General features: G+C 45.8%; 1 protein-coding gene across 1 annotated transcript in view; it reads left to right on the top strand.

Annotated features, from left to right (window-relative positions):
* Positions 1-16,559, top strand: part of NOTCH2 (notch 2) — a gene marked incomplete at its 5' end in the record, with an annotated part of 92,329 nt that overhangs the window by 46,407 nt on the left and 29,363 nt on the right. The window contains 7 exon segments of the mRNA XM_023761240.1: positions 2,310-2,543; positions 3,829-3,984; positions 4,397-4,585; positions 5,512-5,625; positions 6,424-6,537; positions 8,372-8,605; positions 12,739-12,849. Of these exon segments, the coding sequence (XP_023617008.1) occupies positions 2,310-2,543; positions 3,829-3,984; positions 4,397-4,585; positions 5,512-5,625; positions 6,424-6,537; positions 8,372-8,605; positions 12,739-12,849 (1,152 nt within the window).

Genomic DNA, 16,559 nt, shown 5'->3' with positions numbered 1-16,559 from the left:
ATGCAACTCATTCACTCTGTATTAGCTAGTACTATGGGTTGCAGCTGACAGATCCTTATCTGAAATTAGGGGAATCCATTGCAAGGGACATCTCTCAGAATAGTTGTGCCCCTGAATGGGTTCGGAGCAGTTGGGCTTCAGGAACAACCGGAACTATTGACTGGAATGTACTTCTCCTGTGCACATCTGATTCGCCCCTCTCCTTTTCTTGTAGACTGGCCACTTCGTCCTTTTGGTCCATGTGGCAAAAGGTCCCTAGTCCAAAAGTTTGGAAAGAGACACAGCGATAGGTAACTCGTATCAGATACCCATCCTCTACCAGTCAGTTATGCCCAGGAGGGCATGATCATTTAAAGACTTGGTGGCTCCTTCAAGAATTATATAGATGAAGGGGATGAGGAGAGGAGCACGGAAGGGGAATGCTGAGCACAGAGTTCCAGAGATGCCCACACACCCATCCTGCCGTCCCAGGGAATACACACACAAAAAACAACACTCCTGAACTGAGAGGTTGCTTGCAGCCAAGTGATGAGAGACAGATGTGCAATTAAATAAGTGGAATAGAGTGATGTTGGCTTTGTAATAATGCATGCAATAATGAGTGTAAAGAATGGTGTCATATTGGAAGTAAAGAATCGGTGATCAGTTGGGTTAGCTCTGACACACCTAGCTTCTGCCAGCAGTGATGGCTACATAGCTGGGCACATGGCCGGCTTCCTGAAAATACTTGAGCCAATTGAATTAGGTATTCTGGAGACTCGGGCTCGCCTTGGCGTTTTCTGAGTATAAGCGTCATGTGCTTTTTCATTAAGAGGCCTCTTAATCAGAATACCTTTTTGAATTATTCATTGAGTTCTTTTACAAGGGGAGAATTAAGGACATCATCAGGATTTTTTCATTTCAGCTAATTGTGTTGTGTTTTCGAGAATTCAAATGACCTGAATATTAGTTTCCTTTGCTAGCTCTCTAAACTGGTATTAAAAGACCTCCAGTAAGACTTGTTATACAATTCAGCTAGCCTGGCACTGAACTGCTTGTTAGTCACAAATTCCTGGCTTGTAAGATGAAGACATACCCTTGTTCCTTGTCATGGGTCCCGCGAGCCTTTGCCATTGTCCCTGTCCGTTGCTATTGTAGTGACCTGCACTAAGTCCACAAATGGTCTCATGGTTAGCGTCCTCCAATTTGCTCTTTTTCAGGCAGAGCATACTGAACCCTTTTCCATCTTCTATTATATTGGGTCGACTTTCTGTCTTATTCCACAAATCTGCACCCTTGAAGCTTGGGTACCTCAGGCTGAGCACAGTTTGCTTCAGTCTCACCATCTTGGCTTTGTTTCTCACACTCATATTTTACCAAGGCTTTTATTGTCCTTCATCTGCTCTCTCTACCTTTGCTTGTCTTTACCTTCGGTTTAAATTAAGCTTCTTATTTTGAGATCATTGTAATTTCACATGCAGCTATAAGTACAGACAGTCCTTGGGTTATGTCGGACTCAAAGTACATCGTTTCATGGTTACGTCGCCATCTCTCATTTATTTATTAAAAAAAAAAGTTCTGTCATTTCAACGTATGTACTTATGTGCTTTATGTTTTTTATTATTTATTTACCACAAGTAAAGGTCAGGAATTGTTATCTTGTAAATTTTTTTTACTGTTTCCCTTCATTACTGCTGTGTATGTGCTTCATATGAGTGACGTAGGTGCTTATGTAGGTAGGTTCAGACTTAGGGTGAAAACCGCGTTACGTCGCGCCATAGGAGTGGATCTCTGTCGTAACCCAAGGACCTACTGTATTGATATTCTCTACCAAGTCCCCTCAGTGGTAACATCATCTTACAATACTATTGTACAGAATCATATGGTACAGTTATTGACATTGACAATCAAAATACAGAACAACTGCCATAATATTTTGACATTTACGCTTCTTCTCATTATTCTTTTCCTTATTCACCTCTTAGACTCTTCTCCCCCTTCTCAGTTATATATTCATAGTCCCAGGTATTTAACTGAGTCCAGAATCCTAAAGATTTATCTTCTCTTTGATAGGTTGGCTAAATTCTCATGTTGTCAGAGTTTCTAGGGATAGCAACTCCCATGTTTTTCTTTAAATCACTTCCCTAGAATAAATATAATTTAGATGGCTTAAAGTGGCCTTAAAATGCATGTGAGAACCTGATCTGCTGTGGGTTCTGCTCGCCTTAATTTCAGGCAAGTCACATTAGGGTGAAGAATGTGTGGGGGCGGGTACGGTACTAATTCTTGGAGACCTATGAGCCCTGATCAAAGGCACTTTCCCCCCAAAGGACAGTTCTGCACGGAGGATGTGGACGAGTGCCTGCTGCAGCCCAACGCCTGTCAGAACGGAGGCACCTGTACCAACCGCAACGGAGGCTACGGCTGCGTGTGTGTCAATGGCTGGAGTGGAGACGACTGCAGTGAGAACATCGACGACTGTGCCTTCGCCTCCTGCACGCCGGGCTCCACCTGCATTGACCGCGTGGCCTCCTTCTCGTGCATGTGCCCCGAGGGAAAGACAGGTGAGGCCAGCAGAACGACAGAGCTGGACACTAGGGAAGGGGCAGTGAGCAGTCAGGATTTCTGCCTTCTTCTCTTTCATGTCGGTAGCTGTGTCCTTTTCATTACCAATCGGTAGGTACATATCACTTAAGATTGTTCTGGAAGTCTAATCGGTAGCGAAAGTGCTATGGAACTAGTCTTTTTCCTGATCGCTTTTGGCTCTCCTCTCAACTCTATGTAACGCAGTCTTTCGTCCTAAAAAAATGAAAGTTAGTCACGATTGCCTTGGGAGCATCTGCTGACCTCCTTATGACCTTAGGCTGAAAAGCACCTCAGAAATTAAGACAAAATGACTAATGGATGTAGAGACTTCATATTAAGAAGAAATAGCCCACTTACTCAGAAGGAGTTGGCAGGACAGAAGCATGTTAAGTGTGTTCCAGCTCCCAGCGTCTATAGAAATATTGCTCTCGGGGTGGGTTTTTACTGATTCAGAGTTAACAGTGCTTCAGAGTTAACAGTGCTCTAGCTCCTCAGTTTCACAGCTAAGGAAGGGAGGAAGTTGTGGAGAAAGATAGCTTAGGTGCGGGAACTTGGGGCCCAGCAGTTCTGAAATGTCCTCATATCTATGCCTTCTGAGGAGCCCCACCTCCAGCCTTGCAGCAGGAGCCTTAGCTGCCTGTTCTTAACCTAGTTGCAGAGTGGAAGATCCAGTTGCCGCGTGAACCATGCAGAACATGGGGCCAGCTAATATCGCCTCAGTCCTGAGGGCACTTGAGCCAGGAATGCTGACACTATTAAAGGGCTGCCCGAGCATAGGCTGATGCTGTTGCACTGGTTTTTTTTCTTCTGAGGCTAGTGAAATGCTGACACCTCTATGATCACCGGGTGGCATGATTTGGGGAAAGTAGGTTAGCAAATAAAATAGAGATGCAGGCAGCAGTGTGGACATACAATAGAAAATGACTTATTGTCTATCTGAAATTACTGTTGAACTGCATATCCTCTGTTTTTGCTGCTCAGTCAGAGGGCTGTAGGAAGGTTATTGCCCTCTGCCTGTCTCTGTCGTCTGTCCATCTCACTTATGGCCCTTGAGGAGCCGTCTAGCCGAGGGTGAGGGGGAGGCCACCAGGGTTGTCTGCAGAAGCTCCTGACTTGCAGCATCTTCCTGGGGGAGGATCAGGAGAAAGGAAAGTTCTCAATCTCCATGGTGGATTTTGATGAGACAGTAGAAGGCTTTCCCTCCTCCACGAAAGAGACAACTCTTCCTCAACTGGGGTCATTTTCTCTTTGTTCTTGTGACAGGACTCTTGTGTCATCTGGATGATGCATGCATCAGCAATCCGTGCCACAAGGGGGCACTGTGTGACACCAACCCCCTGAACGGGCAGTATATCTGCACCTGCCCACAAGGCTACAAAGGGGCTGACTGCACAGAAGACGTGGATGAGTGCACCATGGGTGAGTTCCCCAAACCTCTCCTCTTCCTCCCGTGTCTTCGAGCTCAGCAAGCATTTCAACTGAGGCACATTTTACCCCAGATCTCCTGTTACTTGCCCATTGTTTACAACCATCCTTTCAATGTAATCATATATTCTAGTCTGGGAATTGACATATACAGGTGGTCTGTACTTGATTCTTAATATAAAGCCCGACCTTAGAGACAGTTTGGGCAAAAGGGCAGCCAGAGACACATGACAGTGAGGTTGCCTAGTCTAATTAATTAATTTGTTCACAAGAAAATGGGAAATTGAGAATCAGACTACGAAATGCCTGGCCCTAACGCTTGTAACAAGCAGACCACGTCTGTAGTCCACACATGTGGAAACTCGGTCATGCTGTGATCCTGGTAACTGGTGCTTTTGTCTTTCAGCCAATAGCAATCCTTGTGAGCACGCAGGGAAATGTGTGAACACAGACGGCGCCTTCCACTGCGAGTGTCTGAAGGGCTACGCGGGGCCTCGCTGCGAGATGGACATCAACGAGTGCCATTCCGACCCCTGCCAGAACGACGCCACCTGTCTGGATAAGATCGGGGGCTTCACCTGCCTGTGCATGCCAGGTACTTGGGCCCATCCGAGTGCGGGGTCTCGGCTGGAGGCACGGAACGGCGCTTCTCTGAGGTGGAGCACTCAGCACAGTGTGGCCATTCCGTGAGCCCCGTCAGCATCTCCTTCCCAGTAGTGATGGGGCTCCCGGCCAAGGGGCCCTTAGAGTGAGGCAGTGCTAGACTTCTTAGAACTGGGAAGGCCCAGGTAACCATGCCCATCATGTCAAAACCCAGGTTCGTGCAAGAGAAAATTTCAGAAAGGAGTGTTTTTATGCCAAGATTATTTAATACAGTATTTACCATAAGTGTCCTTTAAGTAGCAAGCCTTCCTGATTCCCTTATGTGTTACAAATACCATGCCTTCCCACTTGCAGAAATTAACTTTACCCGTAATTCTGTAGGAACCTGCCATGGCCATGTCCCATGATTCATGAGTTGTCCCCTGGAGCTCTTACGCAGGGACCGTTTCTGAGTTGGCAGAGAGCACAGCCAGTGCCGCTCACAGTGGAGGCTGCAGTGCTGCTGCCCATCACGGTGCTGGCGCTCTAGCCTGGGAGCCTCCTGACCTTGCCTTGCACCCTGAGGGCAGCAGCATCTCTGACTCAGCTGGTCTTTAGGAACAAGCAGTGGGGATCCCTCGGGCCTGGTGCTGCCCTGAAAGCAAAGCCTGGACTGGTCAGAGAACGTGGCCCAGTCTGTTGGCACGTGAAGTGTGACCAGGGTCTTGGAGGTACCCTCATCCCCTTCATCACAGTGACCCGGATGTCCCAGAGGACACCCCTGTGTGATCTAACTGTCACTCACGGCATAGTCCCCCGGTCTTCTGCAGAAATGTCTCTGCTCATGGAGGATGTAGGCATCTTTGTAAGTTTGTGCTTTCTTGGCTAGAATACACCTTTCTCTCTTTCTAAGCCACTCGTGTGGTTCGTTTCCTTCAGGTTTCAAAGGTGTGCATTGTGAGTTGGAGATAAACGAATGTCAGAGCAACCCGTGTGTGAACAATGGGCAGTGTGTGGATAAAGTCAATCGCTTCCAGTGTCTGTGTCCCCCTGGTAAGTGCCCACCACCTGCCCTGCTATCTGCAGAAGCACAAAGCTGACTGACCCCGGGGAGGGGAGGAGCGAGAGCAGGCAGAGAATGTGTGTGGGCTGTGCATGCGGAAGTCATTAAAGTGAGCCCTTCAGGAAGGAGATGTGTGTACAGAGTCGGGGAGTCTGTCTCAGCTAGTGTGTCCTCCAAATCCTCTGTGGCCACAAGTCCAAGTCTGTTCGGAAAGGCCCATGACCTCTCTGTCTGTGTGTACATTTCAGAAAGTTCATGCCTCACAGAGGCCTTCGTTTCAGGCTCTTCGGGATTGTATTTTTCCCCCATGGGTTAGAGTCTCGAAGCCCGTTGGTGGGATTATTATTTTTAGACATTTCACCTCTGAGTCCAGAAACGGCCAACATAAGTCAGTTTTTCCAAAGAATGCTCCGCCTCTTCTCTCCCTCCCCGGAGCTATTGTTGAAGACACGCCAGGTTTTCTGCCACACACTGTGGTGTCTCTCATTTTCAGTCTCAGTCCCTCTGAGGCGAAGCTCACTTGTTGGAGTGCTTCCCTGTAACCGTTCAGGCCTGTTTTAACTAGAAGTGAAAAGTGTGGGGAAGAAACAGAGGTGGAGACACACACCGGTGCCTCTGTGCCCTGAGCTTCCCCCTGTTGTCCTGGTCACTTGCTGGGGAGAATAATTTCACTTTTGCTGACCCTTTGGCGTAAGGGAACTCAGCCCCACGCTGCTCGGGCATCATTGTCGGAGTGAAGGCGGACATGGGATAATCCTGTGACTTGTGTCCTCTTGTGCCCTTTGCAGGCTTCACCGGGCCCGTTTGCCAGATCGATATTGATGACTGTTCCAGCACTCCGTGTCTGAACGGCGCCAAGTGCATCGATCACCCCAACGGCTATGAGTGCCAGTGCGCCACGGGTGAGATTCTTCTCATTTTTCACCCCGCCCCCCAGGTCCACCTGAACAAACAGGAGACTGTCCTTGTCCCGCTGCCCTACCAGCCCCGGGCACTGGGGGGACTGTTCTGCGTTTAGAGAGGTCTTCTTCCAGCTTGGTTTTTGCCGCTCTCTCTCCACTATTCCCTTCTCCAACACCTGCCTCCTTGTCCACCACAATAGTGGCCTGGCCTGGACATGGCCATTTGGTGTCCATGTCTTTTTGGGACAGATTCTGACAGCGGTGAGTTTCCAGCTGGCTTGACTTATTCCTCTGGGGAAGGGAAACATTCCAGCTGAAAGCTCTTTTCACTGGGGCTCCTCAGCAGGAGGCTTGTTGCTGTGTTTCTTGAGGCAAGGGATTGAACAAAGGCCCAGAAATCTAAGGGCTGTTGTGTGCAAGTGCAGATGCTTCCTGCAAACAAGGCCGCACGCCCTAGGAGTCAGGTGGTCCTCAGACAGGTGCGAGAGCTCTGAGCCCTCTCTCCTGAATTCTGCTACTACAGTGAAAAAGAATCCGTTTGTAAATATTCTGCATGTCTGGTCGGTGGCCACAGTTCCCATGTGGGAGTGATCTGAATAAGCCAAACATCCCGTTACACATTTGCTTCAGCCCAGACCAACACTGTGGAAGTGGACTAGACATTATTAGGAAAGGGGACGTTCCAATTTCTTTTTTATCCCTCTGCTTAGGAGAGAAAGAAGTTAGGAATAGAATTAAGGACAATCTTCTAATTTTAGAAAATGGGTTCTTAAACAGTTTTAAACATTATGTGCATTTCTTTCTGATCACAGAAAAACAATGTCATGGAAACAAATGATTACTATTTCCGTAGTATTGGAGCATCACCACTTACTAGGCCTACTTAGACTAGGCCCTGTCAGGGAACCCTGTACCCACTTCTGTCTTCATGAACTGTTGTCTCTGGCTGGAGGAGTTCCGGGTTCTGTCCTCCTCTGGCAGCTTATGCTCATGGAGAGTGACCTTCAGGAGAGAGAGGTGAAACACCCTGACTCATGCTGAGAAGGGAGGAGAGGCTTACTGGAGTCCCCGAGAAGAGATTTAATGTCAAGTGAAGGAGTTTTCATTTGTCCCAGTTTCATTTAAATGCTTATAACTTGGTCATTCATTTTATTCAACAAATCTTCATGGAAAACTTACTATATATGCATAGTACGATGGGGGCAGTTGAGGAATAAAGAAAAGTTCTCTGTTCTGTCAAGTCAGAATTGGGAGCCCAGCCAGTGTGGCTCAGTGGTTGAGCATCGACCTATGAACCAAGAGGTCACGGTTCGATTCCCTTACAGGGCACATACCCGGGTTGCAGGTTCAGTCCCCAGTAGGGGGTGTGCAGTAGATGGCTGACCGATGTCTCTCTCTCATTGATGCTTCTATCTCTATATCCCTCTCCCTTCCTCAAAAAAAAAAATGGGGAAGATAAGGTCCGTGGAACCATGAATACAGTCCCTGTATATTGGGTTTGGGAAGAAAAGAATATAGAGGTAAATATACCCAGGAAAGGTATTGAGGCCCAGTACGGAGTGAAGCTGCAGTTGAAGCATCTCTGCCAGGACAGCTTTGATCCCTTAGGAAGAGGTATTTGAATTCTGCAGATTCAATCTGAAGAACTTTATTTTAAGCACAGCTCTCTGGGCCTGCCTTATGAATCAATGCCATTGGTCAGTGTCAAGCGCTCATTCCCGCAGGATGAATTCAGGCATGGGGGGTGTAGGGTACGGGGATGTGGCTCCATGTATGTTCAGGTGTGGAGTATCTGCCTTGGTTCTTAAGCCTCCTTGGTCACATTCCTTCCCAGGATTCACGGGCGTGTTGTGTGAGGAGAACATCGACAACTGTGACCCCGACCCCTGCCACCACGGCCAGTGTCAGGACGGGATTGATTCCTACACCTGCATCTGCAACCCCGGGTACATGGGCGCCATCTGCAGCGACCAGATAGACGAGTGTTACAGCAGCCCCTGCCTGAACGAGGGCCGCTGCATCGACCTGGTGAACGGCTACCAGTGCAACTGCCAGCCCGGCACGTCGGGTAAGCCCACTCCCTCCCTGTTTCCTTTGGAGCTGCTAACGTAAAAAAACATTCAAACCTGTGAAGCATTTTTGTGAGTGTATTTGAGTCACACTGTCAGCAATTGCCAGGATGCAGAATCTCAACGGATTGGGACAATGCTTGGAGAGTGGCAGTTTTTCACCTTGATTTATACATTACAAAGGAGGAGACGTAATTGGGTTACATGAAATCTATTGGTGATAGATTAGGGGGGGGGATAAGGCAAAGGGGGGCGGGCAAGCTCTGGGATTGGATAAAAAGTAAAATGATAGACACGTACTTCTTTTACTTAGGTGGGTGCAGGATAGTTAACAGTCAACAATTAACTCAGTAACAATGAGGGGATTTGTAGTCTCCGTAGAGCGGTGCCTGTGCTTTAAGGGGTCTGGAAAAAGGAAAAGTACTTTGACTTTCCAACAATATGTAATGCAAAAAGGCAGTAGGTTCAGTTAAGATAAAGATTTACCCTTGTCAGGGAAGCTACCGGCCTAGGATGCGACTACCCACGATAACTGCTTTTAGTTAAAGTTTTAATTTCAGACCCTCCTTTGTGACTACTTTAGGCCTTTGAGTTTGCAAGACCACCATGCAGGCCTTCCCTGAGCTTGTCAGGTTAGCACAGGGGTGGGCAAACTTTTTGACTCGAGGGCCACAATGGGTTCTTAAACTGGACGGGAGGGCCGGAACAAAAGCATGGATGGAGTGTTTGTGTGAACTAATATAAATTCAAAGTAAACATCATTATATAAAAGGGTACGGTCTTTTTTTTTTTTTTTTTTAGTTTTATTCATTTCAAACGGGCCGGATCTGGCCCGCGGGCCGTAGTTTGCCCACGGCTGGGTTAGCATGTGGCCCCTTTTTCATCCAGAGTGTTCACTGCTTCCCAAACACGATTTACACAGATGTCTCAGACTTCCTGGGCAGACGCTTACATACCTAAAACACAGTCCTTTTTCCTGAGAAGCTAGAAACATCTCTGAGGGAGCTGGCTCCAGCCAGGGAAGAAATGAGAGACAATCGTTTCTCAAAGCTGGTGATTTTAGGCATGTGTTTCCCTAAAAGAGGCATACCGCTTCAAAACCCTGCAGTTATTCTTTAAAATGGAAAACCTTGCTTTTGTGGCTTGGTTTTATTGTCATCTTTTTCTGTAACCTCCACTGCAGGCTAATAAAGTTGTGCCCCCCTCGAATCCCCTTTTTCCATCCCCACCCCCTCCTGTCTTTCCAATCGTTTTCTCGATTTCAGAGTCCAGTATCTTTAATGTGACACCTTTCTTCTGCCACTTGTCGCTGGTGGGCTTTGGGCAGTTGTGGGGATTGGGAGAGGGAAGAGAGACTTTGCAGCTCCCTGTCATTGAAAATTAGAATGCGGGGCCACCATTCCTCATCCGGGCTCCTCACTTCCTGACTACAGCTCATTCCTGCTGGCTGGGAGGGCAGGCTGCTCCTTGCTGGGGGTGTTGAATTACTTGCTCAGGGAGCAGCATTTCACAGGTTTCACTGGATTCTGTTTTACTTATTGGAGGAATCATTATGGTCACAACTGTGGTTAATGGACAGAGAAGCACTGTGTCTCAGATCAAAGGAAAGTGTACCAGTGGAAGATTAACCAGTGGGTGCCTTCGTCAGAGCGGCCCTGCCAGTACAGCGCACTGATTTATTGAGAACTCCCTCTCCCTGTAAGGACAATGGCCTAGGTGGGGGCAAAGGTGGGGGAGCTGCCCTCATTTTACTTTGTGATTTCCAAACGCATTCCTTCAAACTTGTCAAGGGCCCTGGGCTTCTTCCAGGACCCGCACATGCCAAGTTTGAAAACAAAGTCCTTTTTGAGTTGCTCGAGCATATGAAAAACATCCCCTGCCTCACAGTGGCAAATGCCTCCCCTCCCCACGTTTAGATAACTCCCCAGCAGGGCTGAATGGATCTTTGTGAAACCCTCCAAAAGCAATTTGCTTCCGGGCTGGTCCCCAGACATGAGACATTGCAGTAGGAAAAGGAATTTGAGAGACTTACCAGCAACTGAATGGATGCCTGTAGGATGGCGGGGCTGCTCTGGGCCCCATTGTAACAAGCTCACTGGAAACCCCTGGAAACCGGGGGCTGGTGGGGGAGCAGCACTTGGTTTTCTCTGTGATGGTTATCACTGTGGCAGGATGTATCAGGTGTGTTCCCTGGGGGGACAGCGAAGGCAAGGTGTGAGGAGCTGTCAGTGAGAAAGGCAGGAAGTAGCTGTGAGGGGTGTGCAGGCAGCAGAGAGAGGGAAGGCCCAGAATCTCTCAGAAAGCTGCCAGACCTGTTCCTGTGGCATCAGGAGCCTTAAAGCAGAGAGACCCAGGCCACATAAAGGCATCTTGTAATGGGCGGAGAAAGGCCTGCATGGAGGGCCCCGGGGGAAAGGATCCATTCAAATAGTCATTATGAATAGACTCTGGAGTTCTAGATTAAGAATCTACGACCCATTCAGAATGCGGTGCTAGATGGCGGGCTGGGGTCTGGATGAGTGTGTAGACAGAGGGAAACTTTACAACTTGCTGCTTATAATGTGGCTTCTCGCTCGCTGGGCACTGAAAGTGGGGTGCACTACCTGGAATCGCTTCTCTCACCTGTGCTCTTATGATGGGACACTGTTCTAAGTAAGTTATTTTTGGTTTGAAGTCACAGAATCCAATTTGACTAGCTTAAAGAATCGGTAACAGGCAAGCAACCAATAATAAAACAGCAGAAAGAATTTAGTGAGAGCACAAAAAAGCATCTCGTGGATTTCAGGTGAGTTTGGAGCAATAGGCTTTGCAGAGATTAGCAGGAAGCAGGGCCATTTGCAGACCAGAGCTCACACAGTCATACTCCTGCATTCCAATGACAAAGTCTCACTGGCCCAGTGGGTGGCTGTCTCTTCCTGCTCAAGTAAATTTTTGATGTAATTATTGTTAATAAATATTAATGCAAAGTGAGTCAAAATTATGGCATTTTGTCATGGAAGTTTCATTTCTTAATTTATAATCCTTATTATCAGGTTTTACTTTTTAGACTTTTTAAACTACTGAAGTATTCTATGATACCCAAAAAAGCATCACTAAATTCATGTTAATTATATCGTGAAATAAGAGTATTTTTACTGAATAATGCTAACAATAATGATTGGTATATCTCTATGTTTAGTTACCCATGTCTTCAGTTAAAGCTTTTCTAACACAGCCAAACTCCATAGTTTGTTCTGGGAATAGACCAGAAGGAAGACAGCAGACTCCAGGAGGAAGTTTTCAGACTCTTTAAAGTTTATCCTGAGTTGTAACCAGAATAGTGACTATCAGTTTAAAGCTTATAGTGGTTCCAAAATTCTAATTTTCATGTGAAAGCTTATATTTTATCTTTGGAACACAATACTATCAGTTTTTGCTTTTTTTGAAATGACAGGTTTACTCTTTGCAGTTAATATGAACTAAATAGTTCGGTGTGAATAGCTCTGGTTTGTCTTGTCAGTTGTTCTTTTGGTGAAAATGGGATTCCATGAAAAAAAACAACTGCTTCCGTTCAAAGCTGAAATCATCACACAATTGCTTTTCATGGAGGCACCTCTGCACGTTGGCATGTCACAGAGCAGCCTCGTGTGCACTTCCCAGGTCATCACACAGAACAGCGGACATATAAACAGTCAAGGGTCAAGATGTAATAAAAGGATAAAGTTAATCATCTTACTTCACCAACGTCATTCTTAAGGGAGCCTGTCTTTTTCTCTGGTTTTTGCTGCGAGTGCACGGATGTGATGGATACAGTGCCCACCGCTGCAGTGTGGCACCGCTGCTCTGATTCCCGCCATGGCTTCTGCCCGTTTGTGCCAATGCCAACACAGTGAAAAAGGCACACGGGCTCAGTGCGATGAATGAGATCGCCTTGCCCCCATGATCCCTCCGGCAGCATTGCTGCTTTCCCCAGGGCTGGCTGGATACTCCAGCTTTCTCAACCAGTTAACTACCACGCGTCCAAAACGGAAACCATCTATACGTCTATAGACGCTTATGGCGTACAAAGGGTTAACACTTAGGGTCCCAAGCAGACATCCTTGATATGTTGGTGGAAATATTGCATGGTTCCTCTTTGCTCTTATCCTTGCAGGTGTTAATTGTGAAATCAATTTTGATGACTGTGCAAGTAACCCGTGTGTCCATGGCGTCTGTATGGATGGAGTTAATCGTTACAGTTGTGTCTGCTCACCAGGATTCACAGGTAACGCCCCTTGGTGTTGGGGGGTCCTACTTTCAGCCCCATTGCTTTGGGAAAAGGGCATCTAAAGGAACATTACTTTTTAAATGTTTTCTATTTGTTTGTCTCTGGGAAGTTTCGACTTTTGTTTCTGTGCTTCTCTGGCCCTGTTTTCTACTTACAGGCCTTCCCTGAACTGTAACATGAAACTTTTCATTAGTTAGGGGTTTTAGACCATGTGTTTATAGCCACCTGAAAAGAACTTTCAGTTATACCAAGAATTTATCACTCACTGTGCTTGAGTTATATTTTTCTGTAATGGCATAACCAACGTAAAATTCTTTGAAAACATTAGAAGCTTTTTTCTGAGTACTGCTTCTAATGGGAGCTTGTTGGATGAAGCCAGATCCAACCTCATATGGCTAGCACAATGGAGATTTTTTTTTTCTCCCCAAGAGGAACGAAGTAAATGCCTAAAATAAAGTTGGCTAGAATCCTTCCTAAATTATAAGCAGCTAGAGCATTTAACACATGTACACATGTGTGCACACAAGTTTTCCCTTTTTTCTCGTTTGTTAATCACATTACCTTTATCATTTACCCTCCTGAACAAAAGTGCTAGAGGCTACTGAGGAATCCCGAGGCCCCTCACACACCCGAGGGCTTGTGCTCTGCCAATCCTATTCTTTCTAGACAGTGCCATACACAAGCAGACGTAAGATGTGGCCATACAATAAGTACCATGTGGTCATTTGCAACCAATGTGAGAAACTTCCCCTGGAGCTTTCCACTATGATGTCAGAGGCAATCGGAGCCAAGCGCTTGGGGGGGACTCGCATTCCTCTGCATCCCACATTCCTCTGCATCCCACAGTCCTTTTCTCCTGCTGTGCCTGTGTGGATGCTGGGAGGAATGGTGGTGCCCCAGGGTCACTGGAGCCCGTGTTCAGTGGGTGATCGCTCCGAAGACAGGTGTGATGGAAGCTCTCATAGTTAGTGCCCAGCACTGATGGTGGGAGCCAGATGTGCTTGCTTCTCTGTCCTGAAACTTGTTACCCCAAGACTAAGTGGCAGCCAACAGACACACAAAAATTCCTGCCAGTTGGGGTATGTGGTGCATTTTTGTTAAATGAGTAATAAGAAGAGAATGGTTACCATTTATTAAAGACTTACTTTGAGCCAGGCATTAAATTAAGTGCCTAACCTCATGTAATTGCCACTGCTGCTATCATCCCTACAGTATTGATGAGAGACCCAGAGCTTGCAGCCGGGTCTTCACCCCAGGGGTCCCACTCCAGAGCCCGCTATCGCCTAAGTGGGTGCCTGTTGTGGTTTCTTTTTAGGTATATAAGCCTTAGACTAGATTTCTGCTTTTTCTTTTTCTGGGAATGTCAGTGAATCATAGTCTCCCTTTTTAACATTCAGCAAACCAGGAAGGTCAAGGAGGGAGGACATAGGCTAAAAATATTCTAAAATAAACTTAAGGTGTAGCATGAGACCACATAAGCAAGAAATGGAATGTTTTGATTCCTGGGTGGTACCCTGTTCTTGGAACTGTTTTCTAGTTTGTTTGGGGTTTTTTTTTGGGGGGGGGCGGGTGAAGAAGTAGGGGGGCTTGAATCAGCTGCTGAAAATAGAATAAACTGTGGTTCATACCCAGAGCTGTGAATGTGAGTTGCTTTATTCTTTCCGTTGTTTTATTTTAATGCTACTTTTTAAACAGATTTAAGAGTGTTTTTTTAAATTAAATTTATTGGGGTGACATTGATTAATAAATCTATATAGGTTTCAAGTGTACATTTCTGTAACACATCACCTGTGTATTACGTGGTGTGTTTACCACCCACAGTCAGAGCTCCTTCTGTCATCATATATTTGACCCCTTTACCTCCCCCCATGCCCCTTTCCCTCTGGTAACCACCATACTGTTGGTGTCTATGAGTTTCTGTTTGTTTGTCTGTCTTGTTTATTTGTTGCTTCCAGTTTTATATCCCACATAAGTGTCTATCAATGTTTGAAGGATAAAGGAGATGTGAGATATATATATATATATATATATATATATATATATATATATACATACATATATAAATAAATAATGGAATGTTACTATCTGTGAGAAAGAAGGAAATGCTACTTGTGTAAAAATATGGACAGACCTTTAAGGCCTTCTAAGTGAGATAAGTCAGACAGAGAAAGACAAGTACTAGATTATATCACTTATGTGCAGATTATGGAAAAGAGCAGAATGGTGGTTACCAGGGGCTGGGAGAGGGGTTGGGGGAATTGGAAAGATGCTGTTTAAGGATGCGAACCTGCAGCTAGTAGATGATGAGTTCTGGAGGTCTGATGCATAGTGAAGTGATGATAGCCAACAACACTATTATAAACATAAAGTCGGTAGGAGAATCAATCATAATTATTCTCACCACAAAAAAGAAATATTTATGTGACACGATAGAGGTGTTAGCTAACAATATGGTATACTCATATTGCAATATGTAAATGTAGCAAACCTTAAACGTACACAATGTTACATGTCAATTATATCTCAATAAAAAAATTAACAAAACAAAAAAGTAGCTGGGGAAGTTTTATCATGTCCATTTAACAAGTGAGGCAGCTGAGAGAGAGAGCTCAAGTCCATTTTATCAGCGAGGGAATCACACAGCCAGGACAGTGAGTCCCTGGAGGCAGGGACCTTTCTAATCACCTTTGTGGCCAGTGTCTAAAACAATGGCTGGCACCGAGGAAACACTCAGTAAATGACTATAACTCAAATATGGGACCTCTGACATCCAACCCCAGACCCCTGAGTCCGAGCTGTCCCACGATTTCATTCATTAAACACCGGGTGAGAAACCTTGGTTCACTTCTCACCCAGTAGTTACTGGGCCCAGGAAGGTCCGTAGGTTTGTGCTGGGCATTTCTGAGGCTGATAGAAACTCCTGAAGGGTAGGATCTGGCTGTCAGGTCAGGTAGTAGACGGCACAAGGATGCTCTCAACTCTCAGCTAAAGGTGGCTTGAAAATCGATTTTGGAGAATTTTAAAAGCAAATGAAGAAAGCCTGGGAGGAGTGGCCTCTGAGAAGATGCTTCCAAAAAAGGACAGAAAACGAAGGCTTTTCCTCTCACTCTCCCTGCGTGGCAGGCTGAGGATAGCTCACATCTCAGTTCCATTGGCACACGAGGTTGAGGCGAAGGAAGTCGTATTTTAAAATAAGTTATTAATACAACACTTAAGAGGAAAGCAGCCGCCACCACCAGATTATGGGTCTTTACCACAGGAACCACCAATCATGGTTTAGAGAGCAATGAAGGGTGAAAAAATGTTAATACCCATCCTTTAAAGGGGTGTGTGTCTGTTTCATTTGGAATTTCCTGTTCTAAATGCAGGGTTACTCTTTCTCAAAGAAAAATGCATGGTGGTGTGCATGTTTTTCTGAGTCAGAACATTGTATTCTTTGAAATTTGTCCGTTTCTTCGTAAGTTTACATGTTGCCACTCATTTACAGAATGATGGGTTATTTTAAAGTTTTATAACATTTTGGAATATGTAGTTGAATCTCAATTATTCAGAATGTAACAAAGCAAAACTCATATTACTGGAAAACTCTGCTCAGCTTAAAACAATAAATGTTAAGGTTCCAGCAGGCTTCTTTTCAAAATGCAATCTCAGGTATGTTTTAGAGGACGAACCTACTCATTTCAGTTTCATATATTCTGAGCATTTAC

This window comes from Myotis lucifugus, unplaced genomic scaffold (genome assembly GCF_000147115.1).
Source record: "Myotis lucifugus unplaced genomic scaffold, Myoluc2.0 scaffold_203, whole genome shotgun sequence".
Taxonomy (NCBI): Eukaryota; Metazoa; Chordata; class Mammalia; order Chiroptera; family Vespertilionidae; genus Myotis; species Myotis lucifugus.
Note: the sequence above shows the minus strand (reverse complement) of the source record. Positions and strands in the feature narration are given on the sequence as shown.